Source organism: Lissotriton helveticus, chromosome 1_1 (assembly GCF_964261635.1).
Source record: "Lissotriton helveticus chromosome 1_1, aLisHel1.1, whole genome shotgun sequence".
Taxonomy (NCBI): domain Eukaryota; kingdom Metazoa; phylum Chordata; class Amphibia; order Caudata; family Salamandridae; genus Lissotriton; species Lissotriton helveticus.
Genome location: NC_136057.1, coordinates 1,346,911,171 through 1,346,933,770, shown reverse-complemented (window position 1 = coordinate 1,346,933,770; position 22,600 = coordinate 1,346,911,171). Strand labels below are relative to the sequence as shown.

The following is a 22,600-nucleotide window of genomic DNA, read 5'->3' as shown; positions in this document are numbered from 1 at the left end:
ACGATATGGTCCTGTACATTCGAGAGCCGCAACAATATCTCTCGCAGGTGCTGCGTGAATATATTAGATTTGGCTTGTTCTCAGGTCTCCAGATCAACTGGGACAAGTCCGTTATTATCCTTCTAACGAGCATCACTGCTCAGCCTCTAGTGGAATACCCATTGTTATGGCCTGTAGAACCTATTAAATACCTGGGGGTGTGGCTCCATTGTGACCCGGAGGTGGTGATCAGGGAAAACTATAGCCGCGCATACACCACTATAGTGCAGCAAGTTGACCGCTGGGCTGGCCTACCGCTTTCCCTGGCAGATCGCATTGCTTTAATTAAGATGATTGTACTGCCAAAGTTCCTATACTTATTTAGTAATATCCCTATATAACCGCCCAAAAAATTTTTAAACACTAAAGTCACAGCTGCTATGCATAGTCTGGGGGAATAAGCAGCCGAGACTCAGTTGGCGGACACTAACATTGCTGTTCGAGAAGGGAGGGTTTGGAGCCCCGGATTTTTATGCATACTTTTTATGCGGTCAGGTGCAATATGCCTATTTCTGGTTCAAACCACATGACTTCACATGACTTCATCCCCCACGTGGCGGTGGAGCAGAGTGACGCTCACCCGGTACCACTGGAAGGCATTATCACTCACATGGCCAGACGTACACCAAAGCTAGAGATTAACACGTTGGATGCCACTATTGCAGCATGGCAGGAAATTGGGAAGCGCACACAGAAGTTACCTATATACGTGCCTGCCATACCCATAGCAGGACATGCTGCTTTGTCAGTGGCGCAGGAGAGTGGCCCCATCGCTGCTCTAAGGGATGTAGGTATCACAACACTGAAGCATCTGATCCAGATGAGAAATACCTCAGAGGGGGTATTTAGAGTATATACAGCACAACAAACTACTCTTTCAGTACACCTGCTATAGATTACGTAGGGCCATACAGGACCATTACACCTCTTTGCCTGACGAGCCAATGACGTTACAAGCCTTACAATTAGTGATCGTGTCTCCCCATCGGAAAAAGCTAGTTACCAACCTGTACAGGGCCATACAGGATGAGACTCCCCCTGGGGACGATCACAGCTTGGAACACTGGAACACGGTAGTAACCCCCAAACCCCCATCACAGACAGGGTCTGGGGTCACATATGTGCACTGACAGGACAATTGACCTCCAACAATAACTTGAGGATTATACACCTGAAATATATACATCAGGTGTACTATACGCCTAAAAAATTGTATAGAATGAGTTTGCGAGAATCGGATTGCTGTAAGAGATGTGGGCGGGATAGTGCAGACTTCTGTCACCTAGCATTTCAATGTGGACTAGTGCTTCAATACTGGGAGGGGGTGCTCGCTCTTATTGGCACTATGACGGGTCTGGAAATTCAGTGCACACCGCTAGCGTGCCTATTAGGATACGTCCCTCATGCGAAAACTGCACTGGGGAGGTTTATAAGAGTGGCCCTGCTGCTGGCAAAAAGAAGGGTACTTTTCACATGGGACAGCGCCAGAGCCCTAAAGTTGAATTGTGGTTGAAGGACATAGTCTACTGCAGAGAACAACTTGAACTGTATGCCAAGGAGCTGCCGGCCTCGTCCAGGCCTAAGGACATATGGGCTCCTTTAGGGGAATATTTTATGGCACGACAAGAACTGGACTCAGATTGAACATCTCATGAAGAACTGTGAGAGCCGAGACTGCTAATGGCCCACCGTGCTTTGCGGATTGTACTGTGGAATGCGATTGAGTGTATGCTATATCCATACTGACCACGGGTAATTCTTGTACAACTACGGCTGATTTTATGTTGACACTGTTTATTTTTGGTTTGCTTTATGCTTTTATGTTTACATCTGTGTATATATGTATGCTGTGATATGGCATGGTATGCCGGATGTATAATTTTGAAATGCTCAATTAAAAATATATATATATATTCATGCACAGTTTTCTTGGGCTCCTGTGTAGTTCTTTTAATTTTGAGCCAATCCGGATTTTTCAGAGGCACTCTGCCTTTTGAAAAGGTAATAACAGCTTAATTTGTCTCCATCACTGTAGGAGACAGCACATTTGTCCCAGACACTTTCTCTGGTTGCTCTCCAGGCCACCGTATAGCTTCTGTGTGATGCACCTTCTTTGTAAGGTCTTTCTCGTATTTCTGAGTGAGTTCAGTTAATTTGTCATGGGTCAGCAGCTCTCCTTGTACCTTCCTTGCACACGTAAATTAAACATTTTCTTTGGCAGTGTTTCAAGTGTTCAAGCTCTAGAAACCCCCTTATTCTTACTTACAATCCAATTTTAAGTTGTGAGATATTTATAGGCTTTTCTTTTTCAAATCTCTTATTTCTAAGGTGCCCCCACATTGCTGTTTCCTCAAACCAAGCTGGTATATATTCTTCATCAGTCAGAACTATTTCTTTAAATGAGATTGGAGCTGTAAGCACTATCTGTCCCCCACCTATAAGGGATTGCACCATTAATGGTGGCTTCCAGGCCGAACAGGAGCAGAGTACTTTTTAGGCTCAGGGTAAACCACTGAACTGTTAGAGACTACGTAGTGAGTGAGTGTGCCCGCCACACCCCCCAGAGCGCAGTCACGATTTGGTTTCTTTGTTGCCCACGTTGTGCACTGATGTTTGGTCTCAGGATCTGTTTTGATGCAGACCTTAAGGTTAGGAAGTTGGATACAATGGGGGCACTTGTGATTTCTGATACTATGCACCACACGACATTTGTACTGGGTTCGACGTATGAGTCGAATACACCCTGCCATGGACACTTCTAACACATATAAGGTATGCACCTGGAATTTACGAGGTATGGGATCTATACATAAGAGGCATAGAATCCTAGCGCAGTTGCTCCGGAGACTATAGCATGTCTACAAGAGACCCACCTTAATGGTGCGGAAGGTGCTAAACTACAAAAGAAATGGAAGGGCCAATTGTTTGCCACCACTTACTCCGCATTCTCGAGGGGAGCAGCAGTGTGGCTCAAGAATTCTATTCCCTTTCAGATGATAGAGCAAAGAATCGACACAGAGGGTAGATATGTGTTTGTGAGGGGGACGTTAGACGGCACCCATGTTGTACTAGGCAGTATATAAGGGCCTAATACGGACCAGATAGCGTTCCTCACCACGCCTATACAGTACTGGCTGATTGGTCGGAGTATGACTGGTTGATAGGGGGGGACTGTAATGCGGTGCTGGATGTATCCCTTGACCGATCACATCCTCCTCTCCATGCAGTGGAGAGTAGGAAACAAGCGGAAGCGCTAAATCAATGGGCAGACGGTTGGGATTTGACTGATATCTGGAGGAAAAAAAATGTATTGCATAGGTAATACACCTTTTATTCTCCACCTCATAAATTACACACTAGAATAGATAGAATCTTCTGCTCTAGGGCCCTGTTGGGGTCTATGGTGTCTGCTGAACACATGGGGAAGACGTTATCAGATCACAATCCAGTAGAGGTTACGATGCATTGGGGTAAGATCCCTACTCCTATACCAACATGGCGCCTATCGCCGGAATTGTTAGAAGATACGGTCTTTAGATCTACACTCTCAGATGCTATAACACAATATTTCCACTTCTATACTGGCACGGCTAGCTCGAGACAGGTCGAATGGGACGCTTTCAAAGTGTCCATACGAGGCGTTGCGATGAGCACCAAAGTGGGCATTTGACACACGGTACTAGAGGGACTGAGGAGAGAGGAGGGGAGGCTGGCGATGCTAGAGAGTGAAGCAGCGGGCACACATGAACAACTTACGCAACTTCAAGAGGCGCATATTCATCATGCTGAATTGCTTGAGGAATTGAGAATACTAGACTATAAAGAATACACTTGCAAACAACATGCTCAAGCGGATAGATCTGGTCCCTTACTGGCCAGTTTTAATAAGAGATACACCCATGTATGTTACCATTATGGAAGTGACTGACCAACGGGGCACGCAGGTCCGGACACAAATGGGCATAAACAACACATTTCAGGAATATTATGAGGTACTGTATGGGCGACGTACGCTGTTTTCTGAGGAGCAGTTTGACTCCTTTATGACGGATCTCGATGTCCCACGACTCACGACGGAACAGAGTACTGACATTGCCCGCCCCATCACAGTTGCAGAAATACGGCAGGCGATCAGAGCACTACCGAGAGGTAAAACCCCTGGGACGGACGGCCTACCGGCTGAGATTTATGGGGCATATGCGGATATTCTAGTGCCGCATTTACTCGTGCTTTATCTAGAGTCACTGAACACTACTGCACTCCCACCCACGACGTTACAAGCACTGATAGGCTCCCTCCTAAAACCTGGTAGGGACGGGCAACACCTTGTGAACTACCGACCGCTCTCGCTATTAAACACAGATTACAAAATTCTTAGTAAAATTCTAGCGATGAGGTTGGCCCCTTATATCCCACAATTAATACATTCGGACCAATGCGGTTTTGTCCCTGGCCGAAGTACGGTGATAAACCTACGAAGACTTAGCCAGATCATGTTGCATGATGACGCAGTACAGGGTGTCGAGGGATGTATATCTTTGGACCTGAAACAGGCATTCGACTCCCTTAGATGGGGTTACATGTTTGCAACACTAAGTAAATTCGGACTCCCGCCCGAGTTTGTGGCTTGGGTGACTCTGTTATATACACAACCGACGGCAAGGGTACGCACTAATAAATGCATATCCCGCCCTCTTAGCATTGAAAAGGGCACCAGACAGGGTTGCCCGCTATCGCCCCTACTGTTCATTTTAGAGCTGGAACCACTATTACATAAACTCCGGACTTGTGCACAACACAGGGGCATACGGAGGACTGCCACGACGCATATAGTATCGGCTTATGCGGATGACATCATATTATACATAGGGGACATGAGGGACAGTCTAGACCCGATACCAAAAATTTTTGAGGCCTTCCGGGTATTATCAGGCCTTACGATAAACGACACCAAATCCTACGGATATTGGTTTGGCCCCGCGGGTCAAGACGCACGGCTGCGGTTCACCCCATACTGTTTGCAGATTGCGACAACAACCTTCAGGTACTTAGGGGTACAAATATACAGAGACACGAAAGACATGTTGGACGGAAACCTAGGTAGAGCAATCACCGCTTTGAAAGCACAAGTACAGTCTGGAACACGCTGCCACTCTCGGTGTCCGGTAGGGTAGCTATCTCTAAGATGGTAGTCCTACCCCGTCTTCTCTATTTCTTTACGAACTTACCACTTATGATCCCAGCAAGTACGTTTAAAACAATAAATACTATCTTGACAGAACTGGTATGGGGCTCGGGTAGACGACGCATTAGTCTCGCCAAGCTACAACTACCGACTACACAGGGAGGCATGGGATTACCGGATATGTTGGCTTATAGCTACGCATGCCAACTGCAATGGCTAGCTTATTGGCTGGCAGGCCGCAATCTACATGAGCTAAATATGACAGAAGCGGACAGAGCAAACAGCGCCATCCATAAACTATTGCTGCCAAAGGTTAAAATATCTGATACGGCCCCACTTCTACTTAAACTTGCTATTAGCTGCTGGAAGAAAGCGGTGAGATATACGAATGCGATGACATCATACGCTCCTACGATACCGCTATTGGGGATTCCACTTGGGTTGCACGCACTTACAGACCATGACCTAGCTACCTGGTATAACGCAGGCGTCACGCAGGTGGGAGACCTGTTTGTGGATGGCAACATCATGACATTTGCGGACTTTAACAGAACACATCAGACACCTGAGAGGTTATTTATACTATTTGCCAGAGTTAAACACTACGTGACACATACATGGGCACGGACTGGTACGGAACCGCCCACGAATCCATTGCTTACTATGCAATATTTAATGGGAACGGGTAGCCATCTGACTAAATGGTTAACGAATAGCATCAGTGTCGGTAGGGCCATTTCCCTACAGCCCACACGCGAACGCTGGGAGGGAGACATGGGAAGAGCCTTTAGAGACAAAGAATGGGAAAGGATTCTGAAATTCCCTAAAAAGGTTTCGAGGAACCCAAAATTTAAGTTTATTAAACTGATGATTATACACAGAGCATACCTCACTCCACATAGGATACACACCATGTTTCCTGCTGCTGCGGCCACATGCCCCCGATGCAAGGCGGACGACGCACACCTATTACACATGCTATGGGAATGCCCAAAATTGGGGTACTTTTGGACTACGGTACATAAAGAGTTAGCCAGAATGGCTCCGGCACGACCGTACACCTCTATGGAATATTGTATACTGGGACTAGGCACAACTGAAAAGAAGAGGAGTGTAGCATCCCGCTTCGCTGATATGGCATTAATACTTGCTAAGAGAACAATAAACATGAGATGGAAAGCGGCTAGGCCACCAGAACCAGACAGTTGGCGTGGAGAGGTGCTGAGATGGGGGAAGGCAGAGAGTACTGAATTACAGAGGGAGGAGCGTAGGGGTCTACGTAGGCACCCAATTTCATTGGAATGGAATGCAATACTACTAGATTTTGACTCAGGCGATGATGTCAGCCTGCCTCACACAGCGACTACAGAAAATGTCGGTGAGTAGCAAAATTAGCTAAACAGGGAATATCATCCCTGCCCTCTCGGCCCGTTTCCCCCCCTCCTCCTTTCCCCCCCCCCAATCCCTCCCCCAATCCCTCCCCCCCCCCCTTTTTTCCCCGCTGACACCTGTATAGAGATAACTGAGGATGTACAACCAGGTGCAGAGAGAATCAGAATGCAAGGACAGTGCAACAAAAGATACATGTTGCCTGATATCGTAGGGAGTGAATTGGATATATTTCAACAACAAGAGAGTCAGGGACATAGAGGGTCACTCTCCTTCCCCAATACAAAATATTTCAACAACAAAGGAGCGACTATCGGTTAAATCACTGTGTACTAGTGAAAAAACAAACAATTATGAACAAAGAGACAAACAGAATCTATTCGTAATCAAAATGATACTATTTGTAAAAAGAACCCTCACTCACCCTAGTGATGACATGCTTCATCATGGGGTTCCCACGGGGGAGACCGAATATCTCCCTCGTGTGCTACGACGCCTGCGATTGCAGCGGAGCAGGTTGATAGTGATGTCAGTGCTGTGTGCTCAGTGAATTAAGTGAGAAGTTAAAAGAGATCAACAGTGCCTCAAAAAACTTTATTCGTTGGTCTGTTGGTCAACAAGTGAGGAGACTGTTATGTTTGTTGTAACAATCACTGTTTCCTACATAAATAAGGTCAACATGTTTCTGCTGTCAAAAATGCCTTTTACGGCGCAGCTTTCATCAGGACCATAAGTGTGTGATCCCCCGGGGGTCCGTACACGCTAAGGCACGTCCACACCGTGAGGATATTAATGTGAAAAGGAAAAATTTGTTACGTTTTTCTCTTTTGGTAAAAAACTTATGGTTTTGTACCGTGTCGTCATGTACTCACGGTAAATCAACCCGAGCCCCACATCATGTCTGTTTATAGACATGCAGCTTAGAGAAACAGCGCGGCTCAATCTTCACGCTGCGTGTCAATTAATCCACAGCGACTCGCCGCCGTCCACCTAATTCAGTAAACGCTGTTTTCTGGACATCGCGAACACCGGAAGTTTTTTACCAAAAGAGAAAAACTTAACTGATTTTTCCTTTTCACATTAATATGTCGCAGGCGTCGTAGCACACGGGGGAGATATTCGGTCTCCCCCGTGGGAACCCCATGATGAAGCATGTCATCACTAGGGTGAGTGAGGGTTCTTTTTACAAATAGTATCATTTTGATTACAAATAGATTCTGTTTGTCTCTTTATTCATAATTGTTTGTTTTTTCACTAGTACACAGTGATTTAACCGATAGTCGCTCCTTTGTTGTTGAAATAGTAAATTGGATATGGCAGGGGACAATTGGACATTGGAGATGTATATTGTTATTTTCCACAAGATGCTATGAACGCAGTGCATGAGGCTTATGACTTGACATATATAAGTGCCGGGGTAATTGGAGGGAGGGGGGGGAGTTGATGTAACGCAAAGACTTCAAAGAAAAATGCAATATTATGTATATTTGACTTTATGACATGCACGAAATGTAAATTCAAGATGTGTATCCGATACAATTCCCGTGTTTACTGTGCTAATGCTTGAATCTTTGCAATAAAATACATTTTTAAAAAAAAATGGTGGCTTCCAGGCAACTACCTGTGAGTTCTGGGAATTTGGGACAAATGCTGAAGTGGATACTCCTCCGGTAATTATTTGAGTCTCAGGTCTAGTTTCTACAAGCTGAGGAGCACTTGATACTACCGGAGTTACAGATGGAAAACTAATAACAGGTACCGGGGCTACATTGGGCACCATAGCTGTAGAGGTCACTGTTGGAATAGCAACGTGTGGTCCAGCTACTACTGGTGGGGCTATTTGTAATATCTACAGAGGTTCTTCAATTTGGGATGCACTTGGCTGTCCTGGAACGGTTGTCATAATTGTACTAATACTAGCGCCTGAACCACTCACTCTGCTGGGGTCATGTGTGGTGGATGTCTCAAAGTCAACATCTGTTCCAGTATTTCATCCCCTGAATCAGTATCTGGCCCACCCTGTTCCTTTGTACTGGATTCTTTGTCCTGCCCTCTCTTAGCAGTCTCTGAAGTAAGGACTGAATATAGTCTAATCCCCACTATGATAGCTTTTTATCATCTACCCTGTTGTTGATCCCACTGGGCATTTGCGTAATTCTTTTTTGCCCTACTAGTCCTCCTCTGATATTTTTCCTTCTCCTTTTCCCTGGCCACTCTCTCCCATGCATTAAATACTTCATACTGAAAGGGTCTAAGTGGTGGTTTAATCTCATGCAATTTCTCCTTCAAATGATTAAGAATTCTGGTAATAATTGTCCTATATCTAGGGAAAGTCAAAGCACCCTCTTTTTTCAGTAATCTTGCTCCATTGGCGAAGCCAATCACATGTATTTAACCCATGTTTGGTAGTCATAACGTATGCAGGCATACCCTCAGGAGGTGCCTCTTCACCTTTACATACTGAAATAATAACATCCTCGCTCACCAACATTTTAGCGCTCTTTAAAGCTTTTCATGATGACAATTTAAATCTGAAACAACACGATTTATCAAATGTTATGATTTTGTTTTTCTTAAATGTCAATTTTTGCTACCCAATTCAATTCCGGCTATTATTTCCACAGTCTTTTGATAACAAATCCAGATTCAAGATTCACTTTTAATGTTCCAATCCCAGCTTGGCACTGCTATGTCACCAACCAATCCCAGTGCAAAAGCAAACCAAGCAACCAATCCCAGCACAAAAGACTGTGACACACAACCTCACTCCTCACAGCGTTCACCCAACCTTACAATTTCTTCCGTACCTACACAAGTACATTTCTCAACACTTCAAACTTTGTTTGCTCTTACAACAGAAATAAAGATTTGCATACACACAAGAATCTCTTCAACATTCATTAGTGAAATCTTGACCAGTGTAAAATCACCCAAGCCAATGCAGCTTCGCCCATTTGCACAATAAGGTTCAACTAATTGATCAATATTAATCAATTCCAACAAAGTATTAAACCTATGTTACAGGTGCAGATGAAGGTACCTCACACACCACACCTCAAATCTCTGAAAACAAATTTTCAATTATTATTTTATCCAGGGATCTTTCGACTACAAGACTTCTGGAATCTTCTAACACGTTTTTTATCCTCTTGTCAAACTATTGTCCCTCATGCACTCATTCTAATCAACATTTATCCGAACCAGAGAAAAATACACAATCACAATACAACACATTTGCCCTATTAAGACTCACACTTTCAAACCGCACCGCCTTCGAGTACTGCTTTGCCGGAACTTCAAGTTCTGGACATTAGATTTAGGAGTCAGGAAGTTTATAATTATCATCTGAATACTATTTTATAGCTCTGTTCAAACATTTCCACAGAAGATGCCACCTTAAAACTCACTTAAAGAACTAGAAGTTCCTCGCCTTTCTTGGCTGATGAATCTTTGCCCGTGTTTCACATGAAGCATTACACATCAAAAGACATCAATAATTACATTTGATGTTCAGTCAATAAAGAGAGTTGGTGTAGTTTTAATAGTTTATTCTCTCATTTAAATAGCTTAGTTTGTATTTGTATTCTTTTTTTCAAATTAGTGACAAATGTATTGCAGAAATAATAAGAAATAAATGCAGTTAGAACAAGCAGAGAAAAATAAAACAGTGTGTTCCATTCAGAGTATTGTCCTTATTCTAAACTAAAGGACCTATTCTATCCTAACAAGAACCAATAAAGAGTTACTTCTGGAAAAGAGTGAGTAGATTATGAGCAAATTCAGATAACTAAGAAGAAGAACAAACTCCCCATGAAGGGTAGTTCTGGAGACTTAGCGGAGTTCTATGGACAATTGAAGTAGCAACCGTCGAAAAGGTTGAAAGGGAAGGAATCACAAGAGTAGGTAGGAATAACACAAACAAAAAAATCTCCTCACAGGGGATAAGGAAACAAAGAAATCGCCTTAAGCAGTAGCAAGTCAGACTAGCACAGCATAATGCCAAGGGGCATAGCAGGGTAGGGATGCATAGAATGAGTCGGGATGAGTGATTACCTCTCTAGCTAGGAACACATACTAGTACTAGTAGAAAGCAGCTAAACATGTTGCAATAACAGGTGAATGTCATTATCTTCATCCAATGGCAAGAGGTCTTCCGATGCCCTGTCGCCTTCGGTTCCCATGGTAAACGTCCACACCAGCATGAAATCAGTTAGAAATGGTTACAACGTATTACAACGAGTTACATCTACGAAGGTTCTCATGAGAACTGTCGCAAGCCTAATCTGTTAGCTATCTGGTGTCTTACCATGTGACAAAGAAGCTCTATGAAATGAAACATTCAAATTCTGGTATGTCTTAGTTAGATCACAAAATGTAAGCTACAACAAGCATTTTTTTTTCATTAATACACAAGTTCAATTTGCACATATGGAAAAGAAAACAATCTAGGTACAGTGAAGTCATATGGCGTAAGGAAAGAAGGAATATATTTCTCCAGGACACAGCACATTTTGCAAAAGTCGATCCCTAGAGTTCGATTATAATGTAAAATCACTATTTTATGAAAAGCATTTCTTTTCTTAAAGAGATAGAGCAGAATAAACGAATGGCGTGGCCTAGCAAGTGGAGAACAATAGCAATGAAATCGTTCTGCAGAAAATAAATAGCATTTTTCACGTTTACTCGTTAAATAAAGGCACGTTTCTCTAACATTTAAGTTATTATGCATTTTCAGGTTTATTGTTTAGTGCGTATAATTGGGCTAAATAATAAACCTGAAAATGATTTATATAGAAATATTATGTGGTGAAATTTGCATTAAAAAGTTCCGCTTCAACAAGGCCGGGCCTGAATTTGCATGTGAGAGTGTGAATTCCTGGTGCTATTGCCAGAAGATGAGTTGGATAGTGTGCAAAGACTGACATGGGCATGAGTGGCATCTCATCCAGAGCCTGACTGGAGGGGGCCTGCTGGAGTACAGCTTCAAATATTTGTAATTGAGAATATTTGAGTGCTCTATATGAGAGTTAGTGTTGCTGCCAGTTCGGGGTCTACCTTGCACCAGATTTCTAGCCCATAACTACCATGACAAAGGGGAAGCAGTTGGATAAGAGTTTTGCAGGTTGTGTCCTGTCTGAGACAATCCATCTCAGGAAGTCTGAACAAACACTCATCTCAAAGGCTGGATGGGTCAGTATCCCCAGGCTTCCAAAAACTACCATTGGTACATGCTATTTCTGCAGTATGGGATGTTGCTGGGAATGTAGAGGAACAGTACATAAACAATTTCCAATGGTCTCAGTGATAAGCAGCAGAGGACAACTTTAGAAATACAAACCTAGGGGCAGATATATAAATCTGGCTCATCAATCCAAGTGCAAGGCAGTCGGGCCTGCATATAAACTAAACCCCAGTAAGGTGGATATATAAAGACTTCCGAGTCCAGGGGACTGATTTTACTGCAGGGTTCCTGACACCATTTCACATGGGCTGGTCACATGTCTCCATTCTCCCTTTTCTGATACCTACATTGATGAACCGTAGACCCCCTAGGCAGGGAAAACGTGACCCGATCTGAAGTAGGGTTACAAAAAACATTATGTAGTACATCAGTGTCATTAGTGAATGCTGACTATTGTAGGCAGATGCATGTGGGAGCAAATGGTATGTGTTGCTGGGCTACAGAGAGGGCTGCGACGCAGTACTGCAATGCTTAATTTGAGCCGTTGCTTTCCAGTGCTCAGCACTGGCACTTAGTTGGTTTCCAGTGCTCGTAATCGTCAACACCATACTTAGCACAGTGTACCACATGGTGGCGCTGCTCATCTAATTTAGAGATGAGCAGAACAACTGTTTTTAGGAATACAATATACATTACAAATTGCTAATACCTGCCTCCACAGCTATTCCTTTAGCTTTGGGGACCCGGAATAAACTGAACTGTCGCATTTACATGCGAGAGATGGTTAATAATTGTTTTGGTAGCGATAATAAGGGCGATCGGTGGCGCAAGCTACAGTGGCCTCCTGGTCATAGCCCTGGCACTCAATATTTTACAAATTAAGCCCTGGAGTACTGTTATCTTCATGTTCATTTAGAGATTCCCTGTTAGCCATTAGAATAGGTTCACTGGGACCCTCAGCCTCTGTATTAGAGAGTAGATGTCTGTTCAAATAAAAATCCTCTGGCACAGTTGAAAACCACAAAAGTGAGAAGTGTTATTTTATTTCCGGATTAAGTTCCTTGACAGATAAATCAGCTGGTGGAAGGTATACATATGTATTCTGTTTATTCTACAACTTGTTTGGTTTGCTGGTGGGTATACTGTTGCAATAGGCTACTATACGAGAAACATAAAATAAGGTCATGCAATTTTAAGTTAGACGTGGCCAAGGGGCAGTTACTCTTAGAAGGAAATATAGCACTTGTGCCTCTGGTCTGCATGGGTAAGACATTTTTTTAAAAATTGCTACTGATGGTTAAGTAGCCTCCCTATGTGGGGAAAAAACCACTTGTCCCATTTAGTGCTGTGGCAAATAAAGGCAGTGCTTTCATTAAATTACGGGTGCAACAATAGCTTCTTTGATTGTGCCGGGCCTCAAATTAAGTCAGGGTTTGGATTCTAGCAAGCCTTCAAATATACCACATTTCTGATTATACCATACTCTGAACATACCACTGCTGTATTTGTGTAAAATCTTTGATTATGCACAGGCTCAGCATATGGCTCGGGTATTTTTTTTTATTTGATCTGTTTAGGCCACCTAAAATTGCTAGCAATTTTTTAAATCTCAGAATTCTTATTCTAGCAGAGTTCAAGATATATCACTTTCTAGTTGTCTCGTTGCTCTCCTAACTTTAGTTTCTAAGGAGTACCTAGTGAATTGTTTTGCTAATTTTATTTCGAGCATTCTCTTGATTTCACATAATGAGACTGTAAACGAACCCAGATTATACTCACAGTCCAGTGCCTAGGTTACCAACTTGAGAATCAACAAAACGACTCAGTCTGACCTTCTTCACTTGAACACACTGTACAAATCTTGGGCAAATCACTTCAGCTCACTGGTCCTCAGTTCACGTGGCTGCTATAATTGATGGCATATGCTTACTTAATGACTGTATATTTATATTTTACAGATGGATGAACTTTACAAGGTCAGAGTCAAAATGTTATGTGCCCATTTCCCAAAGCTAATTAATTGTGTACGTTTGACATACACATTCAAGAGTTTGATGTTGCCCTCATTACAGGATTTATAGAGCATGAACATTTTTGTGTGAGCACTTCTACTCAAAGGGGCTAGAGGCAGGAGGGAGGTGGTAGTTTAAGGACTGGAATGCCCTGTGCATTTGTGAAGCACTAACAAACGTGCATGTTTAATGGTATTCACCAACCCCCCAACAACCACTTGTTCTGGCAAAGGTGAAGATAAAGGGGCAGAGGCTGGCATGTACCTACTGTGAGGAAAAGGGATCATCAGAGTAATGAAGGTTATCATTAAGTAATGAGACATTACCTCTACAGTCCTAACTCATATAAGTGCTTACCTCTATGAGAATATACCAAGGCCAAAACCATTATTATTATTATTATTATTATGCGGTCTTATATAGCGCTCGATTACCCGTAGGCATCTCGGCGCTTGCCTTGGGAACCCGTCCTGGCTTTTTCCCTGTGAGATACCCGTAATGGGCTTCCCCAAGGTAACAATCAGAATAAAACCCCAACTGGAAAGTACTGCTTGCACAACTAGATGTTGTTGAACAGTCAACATGGCATTGAGAGAAACAACATTTATAGAGTAGCCTTCAGATCATCAATGTTAAAGTTCAAAGATTTCTGATTCATTGAAGGTAAACAGTGCTGTCGACAAAAGTTGAAGAGACTGCCCTGGTCACAGCATGACAAATGTTGTAAATAGAGGCACCTCCTGCTTCTGCTCAAGAGGCTGCCATTCCACAACCTGAACTGATTCTGGTAAAGATGTATGTTGAGATTCATAATCCAGAGAGCTAACAGCTTTAATTAATCAACTTTGAGAATTTGTACAGGTCTTACAACCGTATTTAAAAGTACCGATGTTGACAAAGAGACTGTCAAACTCTGCAATTAGCTTAAGAAGATAGAGGTATTAACTGCCCAAATGACATCAAGAAGATGCCAAGCTTTTTGCTCAGCTGAGAAGGGAGCAAGAAAAAAAGAAGGAAGAATAAACTACTGGACTGTATGGAACAAGGAAACCACTTTGGCATGAAAACCTGGAACTAAATTAGGAACCAGATGGTCAGGTAAAAATCACACACAGAGAGGTATAACAGACAACAATCCCAACTCCGTTAACCTGCATGATGTAGTAATGGCCACTATGAAGAAAACCTTGAAAGATAGAAATTTTAAGGAAACTTCTAGATCCTCAAAAGGAAGCATTTGCAGTGCTTCATGAACCAAGGGTTAATCACCAGAGGGTCTTTTGGGTCTTCCCCTCAAAACCACAAAGAAAACGGCCTTCCAGGACAGAATAAATGTCAACACACAAAGCAAAGAACTCTTCACCATCGTCAAGGAGTTTGCCAAGCCCAACAGTGAGACCACAGACATCCCACCCTCCCAAGACCTCTATAACAAACTCAGCACCTTCTTCCACTAGACGATCAGGCAGATCTACGACAGCTTCAACACCCAAGACCCCGCCACCATGAACACCACCACCGCATGCAACCACACTGCACCCCAACAGATCGTGCTCAACTAGACTCCACACACCATAGACGACACACTCGAGACCATGAAGAGCATCCACGCAGGAGCCCTGCCCGTACCACATCTTCCACAGAGCAGCCGCTTCCAACAACCCCAGCTTTGCCGCACCATCAACTGCTCCATCAAAACTGCCACCTACCCAGATGACCGGAAACACACAGAGATCAACCCCCTGCTGAAGAAACCATCTGCTGACCTGAAAGAACTTCAGACCCATCTCGATCCTCGCATCCCAGCCAAGGTCATTGAGAAGGCCATCAATGCTCAACTCTCCGAGTTCATCGAAGAGAACCACATCCTGGACACCTCCCAATCGGACTTCTGAAGCAACCACAGCACTGAGACAGCACTCCTCGCCGCCAACCTCCGCTCCCTCCTTAACCGGTGAGAAACTGCAGCCCTCATCCTACTAGACCTCTGAGCCACATTCAACACAGTATCCCACTGCACCTGAATGACGAGACCCCGCGACATCAGCATCCACAACAAGGCACTGGACTGGACTGGATCCACTCCTTCCTGACTGGCTGAATACAGCGAGTCAGACTACCCCAGTTCGTACAGAGATCAGCTGTGGAGGGCCCCAGGGCTCCTCCCTGAGCCCCACCCTCTTTAACATCTACATGGCCCCCGTTGCAGCCATCATCAGAAGCCACAGACTCAACATTGTCTCCTGTGCTGACGACACCCATCTGATCATCTCCCTCACCAAGGACCCCACTACCGCCAGAACCACCTTTCACAACGGAATGAAGGCAGTCGCTACATGGATGCAAGATGGCTGCCTCAAGCGCAACTCCGACAAAACAAAAGTACTCATTCTGGTACCCACCCCCCTCAGCCTGGAACAACTGCTGGTGGGCCGCAACACTAGGAACACCTGCCACCCCTATGGACCACGAGCGCAACCTTGGCATCATACTGAACTCCTCACTCTCAATGAACCACCAAATCAACACAGTACCCTCACCCTGTTTCCACATGCTCCACCTACTTCGAAAGACTTTCGATGGCTCCCCACAGAATCCAGAGAGGTGATCAACCATGCACTCATCACCAGTAAACTGGACTACTACAACACCCTCTACGCCGGCGGTGGAAAACATGGCGCCCGCGTGATGAGCGGTAGCGCGCGTCCTCAGTGAAGCTCTCCTCTCCCACTCCTCTCCCTCTCTCGTTGATGCACGGCAGGTCGCGGTGCCATTGAGCGGAAAGGTGCCGCCTCTCTAAATCTGTCCAGCGGATGTGTTTTGGGGCTTCGGACCGGGCCCCCGCCCTCGTTCCCGTTCCTAGGTTTTCCCTGCCGCAGCGCTGGGAGGCTGCAGCCGTGGAGCTTAGGCGTGGCCGCAGCGCAGCGGCTCGAGGTCTCCTTCGGGGAAGTGAAGCGCGGACGAGCAGCGGTAAGGTGACGGGGGAAAGGGATTGGCGTTTTCTTTCCCCTGGTGACTCCCCTATCGGAACCTTCTTTCCCTGCTTTGGAGTCCCCAAACACGACGGCGCCTTGTGAAGGTGAGCTGACTGTTACCGGTGTGGGTAACGGTCAGAGTGTTTACAGGGGAGGCTCGGGTGGGGCTGTTTCTGTGAGCTCTAAGAGCCTTAGCTTCGGTAAAAAGAAGAAAGGAGCCAAGTGTAAATCAAGAAAGGGTAGGGGTAGGGGGGTCAAAGGATAGTCACAGTACCCAAGCACTTCTATCGGACTGTGGCAGTGAAAGTGATTTGCAGGAGAGGAACGCTGTTGAATCGAAGGGACTCCAGAGAGGGCTCCAGAGAGCTGCAGTTAAAGGGAGACAAGGTGAACTTAAACCCTCTCACATTACTCCCTCCCTGCGCTCATTTTTCAAAGTTTTGCCCTAAGTTTTGAGTATTCAGAAACCCCACATACCTGAGCAAGACTGCCATTCTGTCCGCCTAGGCTTTCAAGAGAAAATGGCCTCTCATGCGGCAGGTCTTCCTCCAGTAGATACAAGCACGCCAGTAGATGGGTCAGGCAGCGATGACCAGACAGCAGAAGAAGTCAGGAGCGTGGCGACATCGGAGTCTAACGGGCCTGTCAGTTTACAACATGTCCAAGACACTCAAGACAGTCTATCGCTAAACAATTTAGTATCTTCTGAGGTAGCCGTGAAACAGACACCGAGAATTGATCAGCCCCCGGTGCGAGTAGAAGGGGGAGAGTCTGGTGGTGGAGTGGATACAGCCTGTTCTTCGATAGAGTCTTTGCTAAATTCTTTGAAAGCAGCCATAAAGCAGGGATTCGCGACCTCTGCCGAGAATCAAACAGAGATTAGGGCTGCCTGTGATGTTTTGGAGTGAAAAGTAGATCGCCTGAATGAGAGGACAGAAACCCTTGAAGGCTCGGTAGAAGAACTTAAAGCAAATTTAGGCTCTGCCCAAGCAAAGATCCATAACTTGCAAAAAGAGGGAGACTCGATTCGAGAGAGGGTTGAGTCTTTGGAGAACTTTTCAAGAAGACATAATCTCCGACTTTTGAAGATTCCTGAGGGGAGAGAGGGGAGCGAAATAAAAACATTCGTAGTAAACCTGCTTAAAGACTCACTCAACTTAGAAGAGACATCAGACATTTTGGGGAGAGATATCCAAAGGATTCATAGGGACCCTTTCCGTCTGAAACCTGGCAGGGAAAAGCCTAGTAAAATTCTGGTCAACTTTCTCACTTATTCGATTAAAGAAAAAATCCTAAATTTGGCCTTAAAAAAATAAGACTTTAAATGGTCCTGACTTTCCTTTTGAGATTCGTTCTGACCTGTCAAAAACCACCCTAGATCGGCAGTGGGAGCTAGGTCAGAGGATGGAAAAAATTCGTGCCCTAGGTGCAACAGTGCAGATGAGATTCCCTGCTTTTTTGCGCGTTATGTTTAAAAACAAAATGCACAATATAAGATCTCCCTTTGAGGCGGACGAAATGTTGGAATCGTTAAGGGATCTTTCCCGGGGAGGAGCAGGGATCTCTTAAAAAAAAAAAAAAAAGAGATTGGATTGGCCCACCCTTGTCATACTTGGGTGGTATGGTAGAAGAGATAGCAATCTCCCAGCCATCTAAGAAATTTAAATAGAATTTAATTAGAAATATATAAGGGGGAAAAGGAAATAAATTGCTCAGTAAAAAGATTTTAAAAAATATATATATATATATATAAACAAAAAAGAAAAAAGAGGCTGGAAGTTTTTAAATTGGGTTTGTTCTAGAGTCACTGAGAGGTTCTTTTGTTCTGTATTTTTTTTTCCTTTTGTATATTCTTTAAGAGGAAATACCCATGCACTAACTACTACGCAGCTTGGGAGTGGAGGGAGGGGGGAGAAGGGGGGAGAAGGGGGGAGGAGGTATAGGGCGCAAAACTGGAAATACATCTGTCCAGTACAGGGAGGGCAGGGTTTTCCGGGGGGGAGGGTGTTGCACAGGGTGGTAGGGGTAAAAATAAAAAAATCCTCAAATGTCTGAGCCCAAAGGGTACATGTCTGTAAATAGCCTAGCCTATCGACGAATATTTTTTGTCTCATGCCCCACAAAAATCAGAGCAAGATATGACAATAAGGTTGTAGGGAATTTGGAAGAGGTAGGGGGGGTGATGACTGTTTGAGGAAATGACTCAGTTACTTTGTTTATCCTGGAATGTCAATGGCCTGCGCACTAGGGGTAGGAGAGCAAAGATTTTTCAATACTTGAGAGACTCCCCGGCACAGGTCATAGCCATTCAGGAGTCACACCTCCTCAAGGCTGAAACAACAGAGTTTCTAAAAAAGGAAAAATGGGTAGACAATTTTACTTGCACAGACCAATCAGCAAACATTAGGGGGGTGTTTTTTATTTTCAAAAAACAAGCAAAAGCACAAATCGTGGAATATGTGGAGGATAGGAGTGGCAGGTGGCTTATTGTAAGGGTTATGCTAGATGGCCTTCCTCTCACCCTGGTCGGGTATTATGGCCCTAACCAGAACGACCCCTCCTATTTGAACATCATACGAGATAACCTACTGGCTCTTCATGACCCAGTTATCTGGATGGGTGACTTTAACATCGTCTTAGACACAAAATTAGATAAGTCTGCTAAATCTAGAGCCTGTGTCCTCTCCAGATCTAATGGCTGATCGGATAATTTCAATGAAAAATCTGGACCCACGCAGCCAATATATACTGCGTGGCCGAAAGTTTTATATTACAAAAGCATTTATTTTCATTTGCAATCGAATTTCGTTAATTGCTTAAAAGATGACATCAAAGTAAAACTCTGTCAAGACAGTCAGTTCAAAAACATACAATTGTGTGTGCAATTTATACAAATATACAAACATTTAAGGTAGAAACTCAAAATTTCTCAAAATTTCTCGACACCAACAAGAGACTTGGTACACAAAATGACATTTCAAACCAATTGCGACATAGAATGACCTTTAGACAAAAAAAATATTTACACATTAGAAAGAACCAGTCCTTAGACTAGAATCCAGTGGACAGGCGGAAATAGGATGGAGTAAAGTTGCCTGCCTGTCTCACAACACCTGTGATAGAATGTTTTTAGGATTAACACCAAGGGCCCACAACGGTGATATTAATTAATCCCTAGCTGCACCCTTTCTTTCTTGTTTTTGAACTAACTGTCTTGACAGAGTTTTACTTTGATGTCATCTTTTGAGCAATTAACAAAATTCGATTGCAAATGAAAATAAATGCTTTTGTAATATAAAACTTTCGGCCACGCAGTATATATTGGCTGCGTGGGTCCAGATTTTTCATTGAAATTATCCTGATCAGCCATTCTTTCTGTTTTTTCAATTGTTGAGATCCGGGCTGGTCAGCTGTAGGATCCAAAATCTTCACTTGTATACACTCTCCAGATCTAGACAGGATCTCCTAACAGTAATGTCACAACTGGGTCTTGCAGATGTCTGGAGGCAAAGGGCAGGGGATATGTTGGGGGTTTCTTTTCGAAACTTTAAATACAAACAAGTGTCTAGGATAGACTATGCTTTGTTTAGTTATTGTCTGAAAGACCTATTGATAGATATTTCCTACCTTCCCTCACATCTCTCCGATCACTCGGCCATCTCATTTATATTGAAACTAGGACACAAACACAGTCATACTTCTTGGTCATTTGATCGCACCGGTCTTTTAGAAAATGAGGAGGTCAATTTTCTTCGATCGGAGACCCGGTATTTCTTGGAAGCAAATATAGATTCTACGGAAATCCACGTTATGTGGGATGCTTTAAAAGCCTTCTGGCGGGGGAGTATTACGAGCAGAGCTTCCTATAGAAGGAAGAAATACAGGGAAAGTATCGAAAATCTGGAGGGGGAAATGAAATCTATTGAAAGCATCTTGGGTGCCCAAACTAGATCAGGTGCAGACTACGAAAGATATGGAGAGCTAAAGTCACAACTAGAAAATATATTACAAGCTAGGGTCTCTAGAAGGTGGGAGGCGAGCAGAATCTCTCATTTTGAGTTTGGCGAGGCGGCTGGTAAAATCCTCGCTTGGAAAACTAAATCCGACCAAGCTGGAAACTACATCAGGGAGATTAGGGTGGAGGGAGAAGTTGCTCCCCGGATTACAAAGGACGAAATAGGAGGTGCTTTCCGGGATTTCTTTCAGGACATCTATAAGGAAGACACCTGGGAGGATAAGGTAGGGAGGGAGGCCTGGCTAGACCAAATTTCCATTCCAAAGCTATCACCAGGGCAAAGCAGGTCGTTGGAAGAAGGGATTTTTGTTGAAGAAATTAGGAAGGTTTTGGGGCAAGGAAAGCGTGGGAAGGCAGCAGGCCCTGACGGGTTACCAGGGGAATTTTACAGGGCCCTTAAAGAAGAGATTGCCCCAGTAATGGCTTCTGTTTTCAATAACATTCTTTTGGAGGGGAGGGACCCTCCAAAGTCTTGGAACGATGCCACGGTGGTCTTAATACCTAAACCAGGGAAAGATCTGAAAGAATGTGGGTCATATCGCCCGATCTCCCTCCTCAACAGCGATTATAAAATCTTTGCTGCTATTAGGGCAACTAGGTTGGGGAGGGTGGCAAGCTCTTTAACCCCTTCCACGCTCATGACGAGCTGGGCTCGTCATGAAGCAGGGCGCTCACACGCTCATGACGAGCCCAGCTCGTCATGAATGCACTAAATCCCCCATACCCCCAGCACAGCAGGGGAATATGCAGAGCGGCGAAGGTGTTAATTCACGAAGACCAAAAGGGCTTTATTAAGGGCAGACATTTAGCTGACCTCACGCAAGATCTGGTTGGGGTGATTGATATCGCTGCCACTTTTTCTTTGCCTTTGGCTGTCTTTACGCTGGACGCGACTAAGGCCTTTGATAGGGTCAATTGGTCCTATTTGGCTGCAGTCATGGAGAAATTCAATCTGCCCGAAAATTTCTGCCGTATGATTTCACTCATATATAAGGCCCCGACGGCAAGGCTTTGTTTAAATAATTCCCTAACAGAGCCTTTTGAAATTTCAAGAGGCACAAGGCAAGGCTGCCCGCTTTCTCCCCTCCTTTTCAACCTCTATATTGAACCTTTTGTACAGATTCTTAGAGAGGAGGCTACTATACCATCATTTAGCTTTGGAGGGTGGGATAAGCGGGTAGCCTTATATGCCGATGACATCCTCATTATGACATCAAATTTAGATCTGGACCTTCCCTCAGTGATCAGGAGGGCTGAGGAGTTCGGCAAAATTTCCGGAAATAACATAAATTCCGAAAAAATGGAAATTATGGTTTGGAATATCCCTAATACTCAGGTGGACGTAGTGTCCTCTATGCGCTATCTCGGCATTAGAATAACCCAAGACATAAGTAATATCGCCACTTACAATCTTGAGCGAGTACATCAGGAATGTCAAAAACAACTAAAGGCATGGAATCATCTCCCGTTATCTATCTTTGGGAGGACAAACCTTATAAAAATGTCTATCCTGCCAAAATATACCTTTTTATTTAATTCTATCCCTATGGCCTTTGATGTTAAACAAATATCTAAATGTCAACAAGAAATTAACTCTTTTATTTGGAGGAATGGAGCAACGAGATTGGCTTGGAAAAAGCTGAGGAGAAGGAGAGAAAAAGGAGGGCTAACGTCACCAGGCATCCAATATTATGCTTGGGCGTTCCAACTATCCTATTCAATAATGCTCCTAAAAACACCAGTGGATAACCCTTGGGGGAGGATGTTTCGAGCTATGTTGGAGGGGTCTGATCTTCCATCTGA

At 44.2% G+C, this 22,600-nt stretch overlaps 1 protein-coding gene across 1 annotated transcript in view; it reads right to left on the bottom strand.

Moving 5' to 3' along the window:
- Nucleotides 1-10,586: 10,586 nt before the first annotated feature.
- LOC144772886 (uncharacterized) overlaps nt 10,587-22,600 on the bottom strand; it is a 179,874-nt gene continuing 167,860 nt past the window's right edge. The window contains exon 9 of the mRNA XM_078657561.1: nt 10,587-10,781. Coding sequence (XP_078513687.1) covers nt 10,708-10,781 — 74 coding nt within the window. The 3' untranslated portion in view covers nt 10,587-10,707. The remainder of the gene's footprint in view (nt 10,782-22,600) is intronic.